Here is a 21454-nt window from a genome sequence, read left to right on the forward strand (position 1 = left end):
TCTGATTCTCTTGGGTGATGAAGGACATGGCCTGTGTCTGAGAGACGGCCATGTTGGTGAGGGACAGGGTGTACCTCTAGGTGCGTTCGACTTCATGAAGCGCCGGCGGCGCCGACAGCCGGCTGCCTTGAAACTGAGAATGCCATTGGCTGCTTCATGTCAGCCGGGCTGCAGGCGGATGCAGGCGGATGCAGGCGACGCCGGCGCTGCATGAAGTCGAACGCGCCTTCTGAGAGACGGCCATGTTGGTAAGGGACAGGGTGTATCTCTGAGAGACGGCCATGTTGGTGAGGGACAGGGTGTACCTCTGAGAGACGGCCATGTTGGTGAGGGACAGGGTGTACCTCTGAGAGACGGCCATGTTGGTGAGGGACAGGGTGTATCTCTGAGAGACGGCCATGTTGGTGAGGGACAGGGTGTACCTCTGAGAGACGGCCATGTTGGTGAGGGACAGGGTGTACCTCTGAGAGACGGCCATGTTGGTGAGGGACAGGATGTACCTCTGAGAGACGGCCATGTTGGTGAGGGACAGGGTGTACCTCTGAGAGACGGCCATGTTGGTGAGGGACAGGGTGTACCTCTGAGAGACGGCCATGTTGGTGAGGGACAGGGTGTACCTCTGAGAGACGGCCATGTTGGTGAGGGACAGGATGTACCTCTGAGAGACGGCCATGTTGGTGAGGGACAGGGTGTACCTCTGAGAGACGGCCATGTTGGTGAGGGACAGGGTGTGCATGCGGTGCAGCTTGATGTTGTAGAGCTGAGCTCTCCTGCTCTGCTGTGGAGGCTGAAGTAGGGTCTGAACACAAGACAACTTGCCTCTCACAACCAGTCCAGCATGTATGTGTGATCCATAATATGATCAGGAGTACTAATGATGAGCCCACCTCAGGCATACTGCTTTGCAGGTTTTTCAGAAAACTGGGTTGGAGGCTGGAAAATTTTGGAATCTTCACCTGTGTAGACACTGGACATTAGTACATGAGCACCTGGATAAGAATCAGATTAAACGACGATACGCACATATCGATGTGAGAACACTTGACTTTTCTGTCTCGGATGCAGAGCAACCGGTGGAGGGGTAACCATGGTGATGGTTGATGGCAGATAACCGGAGTTGTTGTGGTGAGTGCTGTTCACCACATTCCTGGTGTCCTGTTTGGAACCACCACAGCACACAGCTCAACCCCCTCCCCCCGGTCTTCAGTCACTTACAGTAGCTTTCCTCCACAGACTTCAACACGCACACACTGTCATCACAGGTCTGGGTGAGTAATGCTGCTGGCCCATTATCCTCTGGCCCGCTGTAGACCTGTCTCCATGCTGTTTACGTACCCTTCTCCTGGCCCCCACACCCCCCCTGCCCCTCCACACCCTCCTATCCCCTCTCCTGGCCACCACACCATCCTCCCCCCTCCCCAACACACATCCTACTCCTGCCCACCCCCCCACCACACACACTCCTCCTGCACCCCTCAACCCTGCACTCCTCCTGCCCCCGCCACGCTCACACCCACACCTCTCCACACACCCTTCTCTTCCCCTCCCCCATCCTGCCTTCCCCCAGTTGCCCCAGTCCTATTTGAGCAGTCTCATTCTCACACGGAGGAGATAAAATGAGTGTTGCCTGTCTGCCTGGTCATATATGCCCCTCTAACCCCTCAGAACCCCCTCACCTGTCCCCCCCCGCCCTTCCCTTCTCCCCTCCCCTGCCTTCTCCTCCCCACCCCTCCATGATAATGTTTTACACCACATCTAACATGTTCACTAAAGTTGACTGGTCAATGTCTCTGTGTATGTCAACATGTGCATGTGTGGTTGTGCTGTATGTGTGTATGTGTGTGTGCATTGATGCACAAGTGCATGCTAGCGTGTAAGTGTGTGCGTGAATGTGTGTAACACATGCGTGTGTGTACTTGTGTATGTGTGTGTGGTGGTTTGGTACATACCCTGCTAGCCATCTGCTCTGTGGGATCCTGCTACAAGGTGGCACAAAATATAAACAGTTAGAGACAGTTGGAATCCACAGCTACTAGACTGACAGGACCCTCACACAGACAGACAGGCCCAGCCCTCACACCAGCAGTAGAGCCGTCAGGGGGGGGGGGCAAGGGGGTGCAGGGGTGGCCACGGCCCCCCTGAAAAAATTGCTGGCCCCCCCATCGCGAGCCGCATATTGTCCGTCATCCATATTATTATTTTTTTTTTCAGTAATCGAAAACGGGATTTCAACTTCACTGTAGTACAAATCAACCTCAAAAAATAATTTAAAAACACATTTTAGCCTATAGAAACCACAATCTACGATTGAAACATTTAGTCATAGAAATCCACGTATCTCCACACTCAGATCCTGACACCTCTGTGTCACCACTCCCCCCACAAGAGGTTGCACTGGGCCAGGTGAGAGTGCAGTCTATAGACCAATTATTTCTTTGTAAACATTCAGGATGCGCACGCATCATGGTGGCAGAAAACTGGGAAGATAGCCTTTATAACGGATAGAGAATTACATGGATAATACAAATAGTTAGATTTAAAAATACCAAAAATGTCGAGGAGGACAGTATTTAAGAGAGAAAGCAATTCCCCATTGATCTGTCACATCAGAATTCTGAAGTCTTGAAATCGCCAGATAGACCGCATAGTCTTACTACTATAGGCAGTAGCCATGTCTCTTTCTTGGTCGAGTCAATTACAAAATTGAGCGAAAATTACAGTTCGGTCAATTCTACACCAAAAGTTTTACACCAAAAAAGTCAAGCAGGGCATCTTTCAAGAGATATGGGAATTTTGCTTTTAGCCATCCGATTATTTTGGTGATTTGTGTAAAACTGGCAATCTGAGTGAGACTGCGTTCCACGGCATTATACTGTTTTGACGTTAGCCTAAGAGTCAGACGCAGTCTAATGTTGTATTTCACTCCATCCTACACCAAAAACGTCAGGGAGGACTGCCTTTTGTAGATACGAGCCTGCTGAAGATAGCCAACATTCGGATTTCTTTAACCGAGCCTGTTTCATTCGTCAATTGCCTGAGAAAGTCGCCTTTCTGTTCTAAAAGGCCTGTAAAATGTCAATGACGTCATACACATCGTACGACCAGAGAAACTGCTTTACAGCAAGCTCTGGTCACTTCCTTTTTTCTCTCGAGGCATCAACAACACAACTGACAGGATAGGCTCTCCCTGTCAATACACATTCTACAAAAGAGGCTTGCTAATGTTGTTGCTAATGTTGCTAATGCTCTGACATTCTGGTTCTGCTTCGGATGCCATCAAGCGGGATCTCTGGTTGTAGTCAGTCCTACACTAACCAATCAGCATTCATTAGCAGAATGCTAGCGTGTTATGGGCAACAACGACTCATCCTGTAAGAAATCGAAAGGACATAAGTACCGTATTTCTTCGAATAAACGCTGCACCAAAAATGAACGTTGTGTAATAAACGCCGCCGTCGAATAAACGCCGCACCAAAAACATCTGAAAACGGTTATTTAATTGGTTAAATTCAACCCCAGTATTTATTACACATGTACATAACTTTCTGTTTGAAAGCTAACGTGTATGAAAATTTAGGCATGCTGCTTCAGATTTCTACACAATGTAGAACACCTGTATTTGAGACAGTTGAACTACCAATGCACACCTTGATAGCCATTGAGAAAGGGACTTGCCGCACTGAGAGACAAACAAAGAATAGACAAGGAGGTCAGCGGTAGTAAATGAAACCTGCGTTTTTAGCAGCATGATTCATTTGTCACAATGCCATAAACGAAGATGTCTATGGCTGAACTGCAGCTACAATTCACGAGATCACCCTTACTAATTAAACGCTGCCCTTGAATAAACGCCGCCCTCGAATAAACGCTGCACCAAAAATGAACGTTATTTAATAAACGCTGCAGCATTTATTTGAAGAAATACGGTACTCGTTCATTCAACTTTCGACCTATAATCCATGTTGAACATGCAAAAACAACAATCAAATCTGAGATTTCTCAACGACAATCAGGCGAAAGAGACAAATTTAGGCGTTTAGCTCCATAGACTCCCAATCAGAATGCACTCGCTCGCGATCACTCCCAGTGGAACTCTAGTGGAACTGCAACCAAATTTGGTATGGGGCTTAAAGATCCTGTAAAGTAAATTCCATGATTTCCTTCTCAGTACATTATATACGTGTGAAATTAGTTCCCTAAAGCATGTGCAAAGCGCTAAAACTTTGTCGCACTGAAATGTGGAGTTAGACCGTAGAACAGTTTCTCTTCCGTTTTCAGATCAGGCTTTAAAGGGTGGGGCCACAATGAGGAAATGAAAAATAGGTGGATTGATTTTGTGAAGAGCCACGCTGATGGAAAGCTTCGGATAAACTCCAACAGCCGCCTCTGCAGTGACCATTTCACGGCGGATAGTTTTAACATGGACCAGAGACAGACGGGGTTCGTGGACACAGGGCTTCTCTTGCAGCGCGGAGCCGTACCGAGCATCGCCCCTCCGGCCGTTCATCCTCCGGTCGCACCTGGACCAGCCAGCAGTTCATCACTCAGTTCTGTGTGCTTGTTATAATTATACTAGATAACTTTTCCAGAGTTATCTCTGCTATGAGTTAGTGCAAACCGCTAACTTGATATTAGGCTACTCGGTGTAGAATTATGGTATTTTGGTGAAATGGTAATGTGCCTTGGTAAATAACCTTGTTGGAGAGCTCACTGTCTGCTGTCTCTGGTGTACATTTTTACTGTTACAGCTCAGGGGAACATTTCATTTATATGCATCTGTATGTTTCACTCATTGAACAAATAAATTCTAATTCTATACGATTTTGTTCGGCTTGACGTAGCGTCCATTATCTGGGTCGTAGGTAGGCAGCGAGGGGCGGAGCTTCAGCTCCTTCAGGCGACACGCCCCCCCAGTCTCAAGCAGAGAAGACTGCTGATTTTCTCACCATTTCAAAGCCTAATTTAACATACTTGTCTGTGTTTTTTTTTTCATTCGAATTTGGATGGGTAGTTAATAACACATTATTCTGTGGTGTGGTGAACTTAAAACTCGTTTTCCATTCCACTTTACAGGATCTTTAATAGGGAGTGGACAGGCTCTCCTTAAACAGGCTGTGGTCTACTATAGCCTAAAGTTACATAGAAGCTGAGGCAGTGTTGCCAGGTCCGCGGTTTACCTGCGGAATTGGGCTACTTTTGAAGTGTTGCCGCGGGTTGAATTTTTCTTTTTTTTTCCCGCTGGTTCGGGTAGACCTATTTTGCATGCAAATTACATGAATATCTTTAAATAAAAATCCATATTTTAAATTAAATAATTTGTTTATACCCAAATCTTACCAAACTGACTCCAGATTAGCACGTACACACATGGACATGGGACAAGCCCACATACACACACACACTGTGCGTGTGCACACGTGCCTTATGCTCTCAGTCTCCTGAGTAAACCTCCTGAAAACTGCTTTTAATGCTGGCATACTAAACATTTGGTGTTACTTTGTAGATATTACAATAGATTTGGCAATGATAGCAATTCTGTTGGACTTTAAAAGCATTGTATATGGTTTGGCAGGGGCATATTTTGAGTTCTGATATTGGGCTGGTTTTTGGGCTGTTTTATTGGCCATTGGACTGGTTTTGGGCTGGTTTTGATTGGCCATTGGGCTGGTTTTGATTGGCCATTGGGCTGGTTTTGGGCTGGTTTTGTCACACAGACCTGGCAACCCTGAGAGGGAGCTTATCGTCGATAAAGGCTAGCTCAGTTGGACGCTGCTAAGTGCAGATACCAAGTTAAAGAAAAAAGTAGGCTAATTACAAATATTCAATAAACTGTTGAATTTTAAATTACCTATTTACAGTAGGCAACCTATCTTACGTTGGTTAGCTACAGTAGAGTCTAATTAGCTAACCTTAGTGCTAGTTAAATTCGGTATTTTGGGAGGGCTGACTGTCTTACCTTGCTAGCTAGCTAGTTTAAACAAACGAAAGGTTACTTCAGTCTAGAGAGTAACCTATTACTAATTTATGCAATTCGGGCCAATCACACAGAGAGCGTATTTTTAAAACATTGCACCTAAAACCCCATTGTTTGCTATGGTACTTCAGTACAGCTCTGTTACATAACATATGCGCTTGGTGTGCCATCTCAAGATTTTCCCTTGCCCCATCTGGCCACCTCTATGAAAAATGTCTGGGGGCGCGACTGCACACCAGTGTTGTAGTCAAGACCACCTAAACCGAGGGTCAAGACCAGACCACCCAAACAGTAGGGTTTGATTAGGTCTACGTTAGATTTGACCTGTAACTACCGGTATATTTGAAAAAAAAAAAATACCACTGTTAAAGTAGTGCAGTGTGCCTACCCTTACGAAAAATAAGTATACTTCAAGTTTAATTTGTAAGTATACTTAAGTCTAAAAAGTATACTATTATCATGGTACTTAATATAGCCTACTAGCAGTGTACTTATTTATATACTATTTATGTACTAAGTAAACTGAATTGGCCCACTTTTTAGGTCATTTAGTACACTTTAAAGTACACTTATAGTATATTTGAAGTTTACTTTTGAGTACTGTAAAGTAGCCTGTGTAGTGCACTTTCAGTTCATGAAGTATACTTCCTAAAGTACCTCAAAGTATACTTTGGAATACTTTCAAGTGCACTTTCAATTTATGTAAGTAGCCTACTTCAAGAAGTAAATTTAATAAATGTACATTTACTGATATATATTTAAACGTTCAGGCAGCCCCTCAAATGCCGCCGATCTTGAGTTACTTGACGAGAACGGGGACCTCGCCAAGTGACACTGCCATGTGACCAATAAAATTACTTTAATTTGAGAATGTTAGTTGAAAGACGCTATTACTGTGTATGCATTTGTGTCGTAAAAATCCAGCTTTTCTGATCAAACGTAACAGTCATTTAACTCATGGTAACAATGTTAAACCAGAACAACATGTCAATTACCACGCAACAAAACAGTACATCATAAGCAGACACATTTAAAAAATGAAATTCAGTTACATTTGTATTTCGAACAAACTGCAGCAAATCTTAACACAATTTACCGCCTTGCATCATGGGAATTGACCAGCCAATGAGCCACGCTATCTTTTCACGTCGTTATTTCGTTCTTCAGTCAGTTTGACAGTATAACCTTCAAATGCATAATGCAACCCTTCTGTCTGCTTCTTTCTCAAGTAGCTTTTTCGTTTTTTTCCATTAATACTTCAATTGATAATTATTAGTATAAGAGTATAGGGTTTCAAAATGTTTTGCCAGTAATTAAGGTTACAGCTTCAGTACCAAAGAAAATTCAATGTGCAATGCATGATAGATTTTCCTATACATGAATAATTAGAATATACAAGATGCATCTAAAAATATTTACCTGTAATGTACTTTAAAAGTATTTTGACTGTTTTTTCTGTATGATAATAGAAAACGTACATCCTACTCCAGAAGAAATGTATACCATTTTCTGTTTTCTAAGTATACTTCTTAAAAGTATATCAAAAGTGAACCATTTTCTAAGTATACTTCTTAACCCTTGTGCTGCCTTCGGGTCACATGACCCAAAGGTTCATAACGAACCATCGTTGTGTTAACCCAATTTTACCCAATACAAAAACAAATACAAATAATTTTCTTTTAACCTTTGCAATGTGGGGGGTCTGAGACAGCCCAACGGTTAAAAGAAAATGCTTCACTTTGTTTTTGTATGCGGTAAAGTTGTTGCAATACGACGGTGGGTCACAATGACTGATGGGTCAGAATGACCCGAAGATAACACAAGGGTTAAACGTATATATCAAAAGTGAACTATTTTCAAAGCATACTTAAAAGTATATCAAAAGTGAAATATTTTCTAAGTATACTTCTTAAAAGTATATCAAAAGTGAACTAAAAGTGTACTATCCATATTTTAGTACACTTATAGTATACTTTAAGGCGCAGTAGTACTCAGTCTCTGCTTTCACATCTGTCACTCACCCAAGTGAAGGAGCGCGGTACCGCAGCGTTTAACTTAACATTATGAAGTCAGGAAAGGTATGCAGCTGACATGAGTAAACGTTGATGTAACATAACTTTATATTCATCATTAGCTACATTGCTTTTTGTGGCCTGGTTCGTTATCACAAACCAAATCTGGCAAGCAACTGAAACTAACGCCCTGAAACATACAGTATGTTACATACAGTTAGGTCCATAAATATTTGGACATTGACACAATTTTCATCATTTTGGCTCTGTATACCACCACAATGGATTTGAAATGAAACAATCAAGATGTGCTTTAAGTGCAGACTTTCAGCTTTAATTTCAGGGTATTTACATCCAAATCAGGTGAACGGTGTAGGAATTACAACACATTTTATATGTGCCCCCCCCCCCCCTTTTAAGGGACCAAAAATAATTGGACAAACTAACATAATCATAAATCTAATTGTCACTTTTAATACTTGGTTGCAAATCCTTTGCAGTCAATGACAGCCTGAAGTCTGGAACCCATAGACATCACCAGACGCTGGGTTTCGTCCCTGGTGATGCTCTGCCAGGCCTCTACTGCAACTGTCTTCAGTTCCTGCTTGTTCTTGGGGCATTTTCCAATTGCTCAATTGGATTTAGGTCAGGTGATTGACTTGGCCATTGCAGAACATTCCACTTCTTTGCCTTAAAAAACTCTTTGGTTGCTTTCGCAGTATGCTTCGGGTCATTGTCCATCTGCACTGTGAAGCGCCGTCCTATGAGTTCTGAAGCATTTGGCTGAATCTGAGCAGATAATATTGCCAGAAACACTTCAGAATTCATCCTACTGCTTTTGTCAGCAGTCACATCATCGATAAATACAAGGGAACCAGTTCCATTGGCAGCCATACATGCCCACGCCATAACATTACCTCCACCATGCTTCACTGATGAGGTGGTATGCTTTGGATCATGAGCAGTTCCTTCCCTTCTCCATACTCTTCTCTTCCCATCATTCTGGTACAAGTTGATCTTGGTCTCATCTGTCCATAGGATGTTGTTCCAGAACTGTACAGGGTCTTTTAGATGTTTTTTGGCAAACTCTAATCTGGTCTTCCTGTTTTTGAGACTCACCAATGGTTTACATCTTGTGGTGAACCCTCTGTATTTACTCTGGTGAAGTCTTCTCTTAATTTTTGACTTTGACACAGATACGCCTACCTCCTGGAGAGTGTTCTTGATTTGGCCAACTGTTGTGAAGGGGTTTTTCTTCACCAGGGAAAGAATTCTTCTGTCATCCACCACAGTTGTTTTCCGTGGTCTTCCGGGTCTTTTGGTGTTGCTGAGCTCACCAGTGCGTTCTTTCTTTTTAAGAATGTACCAAACAGTTGATTTGGCCACACCTAATGTTTTTGCTATCTCTCTGATAGGTTTGTTTTGATTTTTCAGCCTAACGATGGCTTGCTTCACTGATGGTGACAGCTCTTTGGACTTCATATTGAGAGTTGACAGCAACAGATTCCAAACACAAATACCATACTTGAAATGAACTCTAGACCTTTTATCTGCTCCTTGTCAATGAAATAACGAACTCCCATGAGGGAATAACATACACCTGGCCATGGAACAGCTGAGCAGCCAATTGTCCAATTACTTTTGGTCCCTTAAAAAGGGGGGGGGGCACATATAAAATGTATTGTAATTCCTACACCGTTCACCTGATTTGGATGTAAATACCCTGAAATTAAAGCTGAAAGTCTGCACTTAAAGCACATCTTGATTGTCAAGATCAAATGACGATCAAATCAAATCCATTGTGGTGGTATACAGAGCCAAAATGATGAAAATTGTGTCAATGTCCAAATATTTATGGACCTAACTGTAGCTAATAAGCTACTAGCTAAATCTCTTTGTGTAATGGGGGAAGAGAGTTCTGAAGAGTTTTGGTACAGAGGCACATTGCAAACGTTAGGTAGCTAGGCTAGCTTTTCTAGCGTCACTTACGCCTATCTTACCTTTTTAATGTTTTCTTTCTAAATGCCGGCAAAAGTTTGATGTAGGCCTAGTGCCAGCCGTCTCAGTGAGCATCTCTTTGCAGCATTTACACAAACTGTTTTTTTTTGGTACGTTATTGTAAACTCTTTGTGGTTCAGGTAACCAAATCTAATTAGGCTATAGCTGATTTGGCCAACATCTTCAGACAGCCACTGTTTTGCCTATCTTCCTCATTCACTTTTGGGGTGCGAGGAGGCATGATGGGTAACTTCAAATAAGAAATTAGATAAGTTATTGTTTGCATTTGAAGCATGACATTTTACATCCAATAACAGTAATCATAGCCTATTAACAAATAAATTAAACAATGCACAGGCAATTTAGTGATATTCCCGCAGTTGTGGTCTTGACCGGTCTTGAAATAAAATTCAGAGTGCGACAAGACAGAGTAAAAATGCGGTTGAGTCCGAGACAAGACCGAGACCTTCAAAATGTGGTCTTGAGACCAAGACCGGTATCGAGTAGGCTACTACACAACACTGCCTCACACACAGAGATAGGCCCAGCCCTCACACAGGCAGACAGACAGGCCCAGCCAGGTCTGGACTGGGACTGAAATCGGCCCGGGACTTTGAAACGCAGACAGGCCCACGGCCGTGTATTATTATTATTATATATATTTTTTAATATTATGCTGTGGCCGTTTCACTGGCCGTTCGGGAAATCTCCCGACGGCCAGTCCGACCCTGGCCCCAGCTCTCACACACAAACACACACATAGGAAAACAGACACCCAGACAGACCAGTGTCTCAAACCCACACTGTACACAGACACCACTGCTACAACAAGCAGGGTGCAGAGCTGTTTAAACCTGGGCACAAGCACACACTCCAGGCCCGTAGACAGGGGGGGGTTCGGGTAGTTCGAAAAACCCCCCCTCACTGACAAAGTCAGTAAAGTAAATTAAGCAAAAAGGTCAACTAAAGGGAGTCAGATGGCTGAGCGGTGAGGGAGTCGGGCTAGTAATCTGAAGGTTGTCTGAAGGTTGCCAGTTCGATTCCCAGCCGTGCAAAATGACGTTGTGTGCTTGGGCAAGTCACTTCACCCTACTTGCCTCGGGGGAATGTCCCTGTACTTACTGTGTCGCTCTGGATAAGAGCGTCGGCTAAATGACTAAATGTAAATGTAAAGAAATAAAAGAACCCCCCCTTCCACTACGCTGGCTACAGGCCTCTGCTCTCTAACAAACGCACAGAAGCACACACACACACACATGCACAAACAGACAGGTTAACAGGATAGAAACCAGCATAGCAGCTTGTTCTACAGCAGTGTATGAAGGAATGAGCAGGGATTCTCTCATCAGTCCCTGTAGTTCAGCACTCCTGCTGTTCTGTACTGGATGGGCAAGTGTGTGTGTGCTTGTGTGTGTGTATGTGTGTGTGTGTACCTGTATGTGTGTGTGTGCAGGTTAACCATTACAGTGTCAGCTCATTGCTGCATAAAGGTAGTGGACTGTACTTCTGGCTGTTCTCATTCTACACATCGCTGTTACAAACGTGTGACATTTCTCACACTGGGGAGATCAAGACTGGGCCTGCTGTTACTGGTGAGGCATTCCCCCTCTCCTCCCCACCTCCCTCTCTCCTCCTGTCTTCCTCTACTTCCTCTCTCCCCCTCTCCTCATCTAACCTCTCCTCCCTCTATTCTGTCTTCTCGCCTCTTGTTCAGCTCTAATTGGTTTTATTTCAGGGAGAAGGGAGGGGTATTTCTCGTAGGGGTGGGGAATGCTCCTTGTGGAAGAGCAGAGCTGGGGGGGCAGATAGGGGAGGAGGAGTGGATAAGAGGGCATGTAGGGGAAGAGGGGAGGTGTGGAGGAGGGGGTGGTGGGCGGATGGGGAGGATTGGAGGTAGGAAGGAGGGGAGGGGTGATTATTCAGGGAGGAACTGTTTCATGGTTCCTAAACCACAAGGAGTCTCTGTAGAACCATACTTCAGGGGTTTCTTGTATTGTTCTATACATTGAGAAGGCATACTATTATTTCTGTACCATGTTGATAGGTGAGATGTGGTTACTTGTGGCTGCTCCTTGACTCTGTCCACTAAAATACCGCAGAACTCTGCACTTGTGATCGTTGGTGTTCTGCTGTACATGTTGTTGTTCATGTCTCAATGAAGGTTCTGAAGTTTTACAGTGTAACTCACCTGGGCCTCAGGTGTCTTCTGATCTCTGTGAGGAGGAGGAGCAGGAGGAGGAGCAGGAGAGCTGCCCATCACTATCAACATCAACCAACACAAATCTGTCTCAGTACACCCCAAATAAACCTCTCCATTCTGCAAACTACCCCTGTGTACTACCCCTAACCCAAGACTCCGACACACATAACCACAGAGTACACTGTCTACTTACAGAGCTTCTTAGCAATGCTGATACACACTATGTAGCTACACACATCCTCAAATAAAGGATTTATTTATCTGTTTCTCTGTCTGGTGACGTCTGTCTGAGTGTGATGGCTGTTTCTCAGAGAGCAGCAGTCTGTGATCAGGACTTGGTTTACTTGTGGTGACAGAATAAACACTGAACTGTTGCTACGTGTGTCCTGCTGGTTCCTCTGGGGCTGGGCTGGACCCCGCTGGAGGCTCTGCAGATCAGAAACAAGCGTGTGTTGGTCAGTGTGCACGACCCGTACAGCATCATACAGCTGTTCCTTAAGAAGACCTTTGAACATAGAATATCACATATAGCACTCATTTTCGTTCACTTTAAAGATCCAGAACTTAATAGATTTTTTCCCGGGCGACACATACCTACAAGTATGTGTATGTGTGGTGTGTGTGATGTAGTTGTGCATGGAGATGTCTACCAGGTAGTATCTGCTCTTGGGTAGAGACGTCAGGAAGGACTCATCGTGACGGAGAGGGGAGAAGGGCAGCCTCTGTTTCTGACAGGCAGACAGGAAGACAGGCAGACACAAGCAGACAGGCAGACACAGGCAGACAAGCAGACAGGCAGGCAGGCAGGCAGGAAGACAGTCACAGGCAGACAGACAAGCAGGCAGGCAGGCAGGAAGACAGGTACAGAGAGATAAAATGAGTTAGAGAGGTTGAGAAGGGAAGGGGTTTATGAAGCAGGTCTCAAGGGTTGGGAACCTGAGCACACACCACAAATCAAAAGTAAACATCCATCCACAGGAAGCCATTACCAGCAGTCAGGACCCATTAGGGCCCAGCGGGTGTCTGAAGATTTGCCTGCCCTGGCCAGACCCGGCATCTTCCACTGAGGAAACAATCCACCAGTTTCATTTGCTCAGCAATTTCTACCACAACAGTCCTGCTGGTCAGCCCATAAAAGGCTTTACAGCTCGGCCTTTGTCTCCCTGCAAGGTTATTAGAGGACCAGCCCACCATGGAGTGTACCGGAGCTTTTATTAGGTGCGTTCGACATGAACTGACTTCATGCAGCGCTGCAGCCGGCTAAAGGCGGCTGACTTGAAACAGTGAATTCTGGTTAGACTTTTTGTCCGACTTGAGACGGCACCGAGGCTAGGTAATTGTGACGTAGCCATCAAAGTACCGTGATATCGATTCGAGAACTGCCGGCTGTGTAGCCGAGCGCATTTTCTCAAGAGCAACTGCAAGGGTTCTAATGACGACACAGCTATTTCATGATTGGCCAGACTCACACACGACAACTTTGAAGCGTGTTCTATTCTGACACCTTCAGTTTCGCCAACGCTCAAATCTGGACCAAACAGTTTAATTCAATTAAAAATGTGTTGAAGAAAGGGTTTTAGTCCGCCTCTTCACTAACGGAAAGACTAATTTTAATTATAAATAAAGTAAAGTAAGCAAACAGCGCTTGATCGGCCATGACTGACGTCAACGCAGCAAACCACGAGAAGCTGGAATGTCAGACTTTACAGAGCCGTTTTCGACTCCTCCCCGACTGCAAGCGGCTACTCTCGCCGATCGTTTCATGCAGCCGCAGTCCATGTCGAATGTACCTATTATATAAGTCTATGATGCATATGCATGACGCAGAAAAGCGCAATTTGCCATTTTCAGTTCCCGCGACAGGCAGTCTGCGCTTTTACCTCAGTGCAGCGTGTTTGTACATACCTCGCCATGCTTTTGCAAGTTGCGAAACAAATACGCCTGAAGTGGGCGCCAAAGCGTTAGTACATGAGGCCCTCTGTGTTTACCTGCTGAGGTGTGTCCTCTGTTTGCAGGCAGGCTGCCAGGCTGTGCTGTCTGAGCTCTCGTCTCTGGGAGGCGATCTTCTCCCGCAGCAGGTCTCCGTAGCGACGGTACAGGCCGTCTCGGAGGCGGCGCAGGCTCCTGTATCCCTGTAGATGGCGCTGGAGGACAACAGACAAACCACTGAGGACTGGCAGCTTGTCAGAGATGGAGTCTGTCATGAGTGATGTCTTATAGTTGCTTTTATCTGTATGCATTTACAAAGTTTTTCTTTGACTATTTACTGATATTTATTTACTACTTTATTGTTTTATTTTTATTAGTTTACAAACCTGTAGTGCATTGTGGTCGTCTCAACAAAAAGCGTGAAATGCATTTTTACATTATTATTATTATTTTTAGGAAAAACAGAGACACATACAGAGCTACATAGAAAGCATACCCACAGCTAAACCATCACCACTGTTAACACCTAGTTGTGGTTCTGTGGTTGTATGGTCGGTTGTGGTTCTGTAGTTGTGGCTCTGTGGTTCTGTAGTTGTGGTTCTGTGGTTGAGGTTGTGTGGTTCTGTAGTTGTGGTTGTTTATTGTAGTTGTGGTTCTGTAGTTGTGGTTCTATTGCTCTGTAGTTGTGTGGTTGTGGTTGAGTGGTTGTAGTTGAAGGATTGTGGCTCTCTGACTGGGTGGTTTTGGTTGTTGTTGTGTGGTTGAATGGTTGTGGTTGAGGGGTTGTGGTTCTGTGGTTTGTGTTGTGGTTCTATTGCTCTGTCGTTGTGTGGTTGTGGTCTGTGGTTTTTGTTGTGGTTCTATTGCTCTGTCGTGTTGTGGTTGAGTGGTTTAGTGGTTGTTGTTGAGTGGTTGTGATTGTCCTGGTACCTGGTCCGTCAGAGCCTGTCTCCTGGCCGGGGCCTCGGGGTCAAGGTCAGACTTCAGAGGATCCTCTATGTTCTGGTCCCTCCCCTTCCTGCCATCTGCTGTGTTCTGGCCCCGCTCCTTCCTGCTTTGCAGCTTCCTCTCCTTCGCCTGTTACATGCAGTAACCACGGTTCCATCACTTGTGAATTACCAATCTCACACGTATACCCAGTGATGTACATATGCACACACTCATGACACACCAACAGACGACAAACATAAACGCACACACACACCAGGAGGGCTGAGCCCACCTCCAGAGCTCTCCCCTGCCAGCCTGCGCTCCTGGAAAACCCTCTGATGCGTGTGTTCTGTGGAGGCTGTCAGAGACTGTGTCATCCTTATGTAACCCTGCTTCCTTCTTAAGATAAGGGACAATCTGGGTTTTACACAACACCTGCTGCTGTGCTCAGAGGAGAGAGGCTGACAGTCTTGTGGAGTGTGGACCAGGCTTACAGGGCCCCTGGTGTGGATGAGGTTGACAGAGACAGAGAGACCAGCCTGCCAAGGAAAGACAGAAACTGAGGTTTATAGGCTGATGCAGCAAAGGAAGTGGCCTCTTTGTCTCCCCTCAAAAAGAGCATTAGAGAGAGACAGGATTTATCAGCCTGGTTGCCACAGTAATATCAAGACAGGATGTTGAGGGGGCCCAGGAAGTGTGTGTGTGTGAGAGAGAAAGAGAGAGGTGACAGGGCAAAGGCAGCATCAGTCTATCTGCACTGTCCCAATGAATCAGACCAGGACAATATAACCACCTAACTCGGACTACCATAGCCAATGTGTGTATGCATGTGTGCATTTGTTTGTGTGGATGGGGTTGCAGATTATTTTGAATGCTCCCCCTATTTCTAGATCATTTCCTGCTGTTCACATTGATGGATAGAAAGATCTAGAATAACATAAGAAGAGAGACAGACTGAGAGTGACAGTGAGAGGGAAAGAGAAAGAGACAGAAGGAGACATTAAAAGAGAAATAGAAAAAGCAGAGGGATAAAGGGTAAAAGAGGGTAAAAGAAAACGAGAGGTTGTGATGGAAAGGGAACACAACACCACAGAGTGAAAAGAAAAGAACAGAATGAAAAAAAGCAAAAACAGAGTATGTTTCTAGTTGTAACCACGACAACGGTCTCTCTCTGCCCTGCTAGGGTTTGTTCTGTTCTGGTAATGAACCGGTAATGAACCGTTCTGGTTCAGGATCTGTGGAAACACCCGCTTGGGTCTGGCCAGCCCAGGCAGGGAGCTGGGACACAGCTTCAACCCCAGACACAGCTTGTCTACAGACACGCTGGTGCTTTATTGAATAAGACATTAAGACATAAAGCTGGATCAATATGAAGGGTGAGACACATCCGCTGATTACCCATAAGCCTTTGCGTGTAACGGGAAAGTGAACTACTCATGGACACCAATATGGGTCCAGCATGGCCTTTTGAATGCATTACGGCGAACGGTAAGATTAGCAAAATGATGCCTTTAACTGGATTTATGTCACATTAGTTTATTGTCACTATGTGTAATTCCACTAGATTAAATACATTTTTACAATGACTTGTTTGATAACCCTGTTCTCATATTTTGCAGGAATTCCACAAATTGAGCAAATGAAAGAACTGCCTCACTCTCTTAGGAACAGAGCTGATGAGAACATTGGGCAGCGGGGGGGCAGGGACAAGGGCTTGATTGTGATGTCATCGAGTTAAATAACATGGTTGTTCTGTTGTGACAGTCACCAGGGAGAGAGGTGGAGAGGGTTCTGGTAAACACACACACACAGGCACATGTGTTGATGCACACACACACAACCACACTCGTGCATGAACAGCTGTGTGAACCCTGAGCTCATCATGATGGATGTCCCACCAGACTCCCTCTCTCAGTGGAACCACCCAGAGCCTGGCATCAGACACGCTCAGTCCACCACCCTCACCCGGACCCTGTCATGAGGTCATTCTGTAGGGTCACTCAAACCACAGCTGGAGTTCAAACTTTATATGTTGGCCTTCCCCACAAATAGCTAATTTAACCCTTGTGCTGCCTTCAGGTCACATGACCCAAAGGTTCATAACGAACCATCATTGTGTTTACCCAATTTAACCCAATACAAAAACAAATAAAAATAATTTTCTTTTAACCTTCGCAATGTGGGGGGTCTGAGACAGCCATACGGTTAAAAGAAACTGCTTTACTTTGTTTTTTTATGCTGTAAAGTTGTCGCAATACGACGGTGGGTCACAACGACTGATGGGTCAGAATGACCCGAAGATAACACAAGGGTTAAATGAGCTAAATAAATAAAAAATGCTGAACCATTTGTAAAAGTAGCTGAGCTCAAAATAGAAAGAGCTCATATCATGGATTCCTATGATATGACCGGGAGTTAGAACCAATAAAGGTTCCAAACAACACCCAGGGGTTCTGAAAGGAAACCCTCAGAGTTAGAACAGGTGTGGGGCACCCTGGGTGCTCACAGGGGGATTGCGTGCACCATGTAGGCACCATGTTGCTGTAGCGGCCTGGGTTCAAATCCAGCCAAGGCCCTTTATCAGGTTATCCCCTCTCCCCTACCCTTTCTGCCCCTACACTCTCCCCATCAAAAAATCATGAAGGCAGAAATGCTCCAAAAATGTATCTTGTATTTACATGTGTTATAGGTGCTTTGAATCCTTTGCTTTTGTGCTTTACAACCTTGAATAACAGAGAGGCAGAGTTGCTGGTTTGCTGGAGAGCAGTTACCTGTCCGGCATCAACATGTGAGCGGTAGGACTCCAAGATGGAGGGCAGACTGCTGTCTTGGTGGACGTCTCTCATCCTGCAGGCCATAGCAACCTCACTGGGAACCGTAGCAGCCTGAACACATCACTCACACAGGCATCAGGCAGTCAGGGAACAAACAGCTGCCAAACAACCAGCAAACTCAAACTTAGATCACTGGGCATAAAGAAAGTTGAAACCTCAACATTGATAATGATTCAATTTAAATGGCTTACCATTTACTGAGATCTTTGGACTTAGAATGTAATTCCCTCTTTTAGAACACTGTCTCTCCCTATAACACTCTCTAACATCTAAACCCCATGAGAGTGCAATCACCTCCCACAAAACTTTGGTAACTAAGTTACAGGTAACAATGACAAAGTTAGATAACAAGTCATACACCCACACTAGTTTTGCTGCTTTGACTATTGTAAAGGTCTAAAACGTCTTTCAGTTAGGGCTGAGTTCTCCTCAGTTCATAAAGATTCCTTGGCATGGTTCAAATCGTTTGGAATTAATTCAACCTCATTCACGGTACACAGAAGTAAAGCTATAAAAACTGGCATCAGACTGGGGTGGCTGTGTGTTGTTGGGTTGTTGCTAAGCTACACGAGCTGTATCCATTTGTTGTCGGTAGGGGGTCGCACGCACCTTCTCCTGGTTCAGAATAATCCGGTGCGACCATAGTCCTGCACTTCAATTAGCCTATGAAGAGCCGTTTCAGAACGATTGTTGGATATTTTAAAATTTATATAATAGGTCAAATTATTATTCCTAGAATGCATGCCTATAGCAACTAAGCCTACACTTTAAAGCCTCAATGACATACAGTACATTATTAATAAAGACATCATTTGAAATACTGCAAACGCAAGTTGATTTAAATCATTTTACTTCATACAAATAGCATAAAAATGTCAAGAAATTGAGAAAACAAACATTTGCAAAAAGGCCTTGTTCGATTCATAAATACTGTACATAACAATAATCTACACATAAGATTAAAACAACAGTATCTCATGGGAGAAAAGGTTAAATGGACAGCTTGTTGCCGGCAGAAGGCGCGCGCAGAGCCTGTTGCCGTTGACAGCTATTGTTCCCGGCAGGACACAAAGGAGCCTAGTTTGTGACTCGAGGGATGCCACTGGTGCGCGCACCAACATTCCGTCAGACACCAACCTCTGCCAACTACATGTGCCCAACCGAAAACAAAATCCACGTGCAAAGAACATAACAGAAGTCTGTCACTATGAATTTAAGGTACTTAATTCAGCAGGTCTACAAGTCTCCCTACAAAGTAAAGTCCCCGCAGTGCAAAGAAAGGCTTTCGTCGTGCGTACTGGTTCGCAACCCCTTATCGTCCCAGGAATGTCGTCCACTCCGTTTAGTTGGATTTCCTATACAAGACTGGTCAGTAATGACGGACGTCAACAACCTTTAAGGTGCGGGAGAGAGGCAAGTTTGTCAACTTTCCCGAAAGCGGCAGCACTCTCCACTCCTTTCAGCCACTCTCTGCATTTCCTCAGGACCGTCTCGTCCACGTCCCCGTCCTCCTCCTCGTACTCCACGTCGTCGTACTTGTACTGATCGTTCAGCAGAGAGATTTTGACGATGGTGGTGATATCCTCCGAGCCCTCCAATTTGACGACAGGCGCGCTGCTCTTAGAGCCCCCCTGCGCCCTTTTAGATGGGAACAGTCTCCTGTGCCGGAAGTCCGCCGACGCACAGCACTTCTGCTGTTTGGCCATCATTTGCTTTTCTAAATTACGCTTCTGAATAACAAGAATGGCTTCGGGTGTGAGACTCAGAGAAAACTGAATCTCTCCTTCATCTTTCCCTAGGGAGCTCCGCGAGGACTGCTTGCTTCCACGGTGTGTGGTGGACTCCATGGAGCTCGAACGCGTCACACTGTTGCAGGAGTCCCGGGGTTTGGGTAAACTCAGCCACGAGCTTTTGACCTCGGTGTCCGGTCCGGTGGCCGGCTTCTGCGCGGGGAGTTTAGTTTTCGGTTGTTGAGGTTTTCTCCCCAAGTTCCTCAAGTTGGCGGATGACCAAGACATAGACATCTTTTCTTTATCCGATTCAATCTCTTCTCCCGATTTGTTGGAAAAGATAGAGTGGGAAGGCACTAAATTGGCTTTCTTCCTCCGGAACAGGTCCCTTCCAGGAGAGGAGATCCTGGTATGGAGGTTTATAGGAGGGAAAGGCATCCTAAAGACGAATCTGGTTTCGGTTGATGGCGAACGTCAAAGTCCTCGTTGTCGGGATGAATATTGTATACTAATGCAAGTGACGGCAGAGCGTTGTAATCTCATCATCCGCTAAAGCTGCGAGTCTGAAACCTTTGGATTTACCTGCGCTCCGGTCTGGTGTTCAACTGGTGAGGGGGGTCGGACGATGGACGCTTTTGTACTCCGCCTGCAAAGAGGCGTGGTCTGGAAGAAGGGGGGCGGGCAGGGAGGGAGGGGGCACCAGGTTAAACAAAGCCTGGCAAAATAAAGTGTGGGGCTTGCGGTGATGTCATACAATAATTTCCAGGAATACTTCAAAAATGTTGTTAGTGGGGGAAAACAATTGCGAGAAGAAAAAAAAAACACACCACAGTATAGAAACTTAGTAGGTACCATTTGTTGTGTTCATCAACATGGTGCTCCTCCTGAAAACTATATTTTTGCCCAAGAGCCCTTCATCTGTGGCTGTGTTGACGTCAGCCATCAATGAATTGAAATACGAACTGTTTAGGATTAACGGTCAATCTGATAAATCTGATGTAAATTGAGACAATATAGAAGAGTGATAGGAAGCTACCAGGAGATGCTGGTTTTCTGAGAGGCCATTCTGGAGTTCAGAAGCCTTAGTTGTTAATTTTGAAATTATTTATTTAAGTAATTTTTAACTTTTCTTCATTTATCAATAGGCAAGCAACCCTATGAATCCCTAGCAATACAGACCAAATCACACAGAGTACAGTCCAGCCAAATTGACAAAACACCAACATAAAACCATAATTAAAAAATCAAGCAATCCACCGAAGGAAAGGTAGTAGAGAAAAAGTAATGTGTCATAACTACAAAAGCTCCACTGCTCTGATGAAGGGCATGGTTTGGGGCAGGGTGATGCAGTGTTGTGTGTGGTGTGTTGACCAGCTTGGGAGAGTTAAAATAAACTGACTTCGGCTTAGTGTTCTCTGAGGGGACCGATGACATACCAGAAATCATTAAAGCTGATGGGGTTATGGATTTACTGGTCAAAACACAGTGTTATGGTTGTGTTTGAGTTAATACCACTGGGTTTACCCAAGGAGAAAGGGTGAAAGAGGAGAGGGAAGACAAGAAAGGGTTGACGGGTTGCTTCAGACCAGCCTGGACACCACAGCAGACTGGGGTCAGAGATCAGTTACCTTCATCCCCACACAACATCACCCAAACACTCATCCACAACACTCACAAACACAAACATGCCATACCCAGATACAGAGGGGGGGAAGAGAGAGAGAAATAGGGAGAATGAGAAAGAGATATGAAGTAGAGAAAGGGAAGGGGGAGACAGGATGAGACAGATGTTTCCTTCCTCAGAATCATGACCAGGGTGCCGGATGAGCCCCAGTTCACTAAAGCAA

General features: G+C 45.0%; 2 protein-coding genes across 2 annotated transcripts; both read right to left on the bottom strand.

Moving 5' to 3' along the window:
- Window positions 1-154: 154 nt before the first annotated feature.
- Window positions 155-17901, bottom strand: si:ch211-130h14.4 (uncharacterized). The gene is made up of 9 exons (XM_062464484.1): window positions 17815-17901; window positions 15044-15190; window positions 14173-14328; window positions 12835-12912; window positions 12555-12612; window positions 12173-12243; window positions 1950-1979; window positions 888-956; window positions 155-799 (listed from the first exon to the last, which is right to left on the bottom strand). Exons 1-9 carry the CDS (start codon window positions 17899-17901, stop codon window positions 155-157), a joined length of 1341 nt encoding a protein of 446 aa, XP_062320468.1.
- Window positions 17902-18706: 805 nt separating this feature from the next.
- prr18 (proline rich 18) lies at window positions 18707-20769 on the bottom strand. Its single transcript, XM_062463060.1, has one exon. It carries the CDS (start codon window positions 20043-20045, stop codon window positions 19263-19265), a length of 783 nt encoding a protein of 260 aa, XP_062319044.1. The 5' UTR covers window positions 20046-20769; the 3' UTR covers window positions 18707-19262.
- Between the last annotated feature and the right edge of the window lie 685 nt (window positions 20770-21454).

The sequence above is a fragment of the Osmerus eperlanus genome, chromosome 6, assembly GCF_963692335.1.
Source record: "Osmerus eperlanus chromosome 6, fOsmEpe2.1, whole genome shotgun sequence".
Classification (NCBI taxonomy): domain Eukaryota; kingdom Metazoa; phylum Chordata; class Actinopteri; order Osmeriformes; family Osmeridae; genus Osmerus; species Osmerus eperlanus.

Bases quoted from the DNA above. Each gene is read 5' to 3' on its own strand.
- si:ch211-130h14.4 (XM_062464484.1), bottom strand. From the start codon at position 17,901: ATGGCCTGCAGGATGAGAGACGTCCACCAAGACAGCAGTCTGCCCTCC. The intron at 15,191-17,814 runs GTAACTGCTCTC...TGCATGTAACAG, and splicing joins CACATGTTGATGCCGGACAG to GCGAAGGAGAGGAAGCTGCA. The intron at 800-887 runs GTGGGCTCATCA...TCTTGTGTTCAG, and splicing joins TGCAAAGCAGTATGCCTGAG to ACCCTACTTCAGCCTCCACA.
- prr18 (XM_062463060.1), bottom strand. From the start codon at position 20,045: ATGCCTTTCCCTCCTATAAACCTCCATACCAGGATCTCCTCTCCTGGA.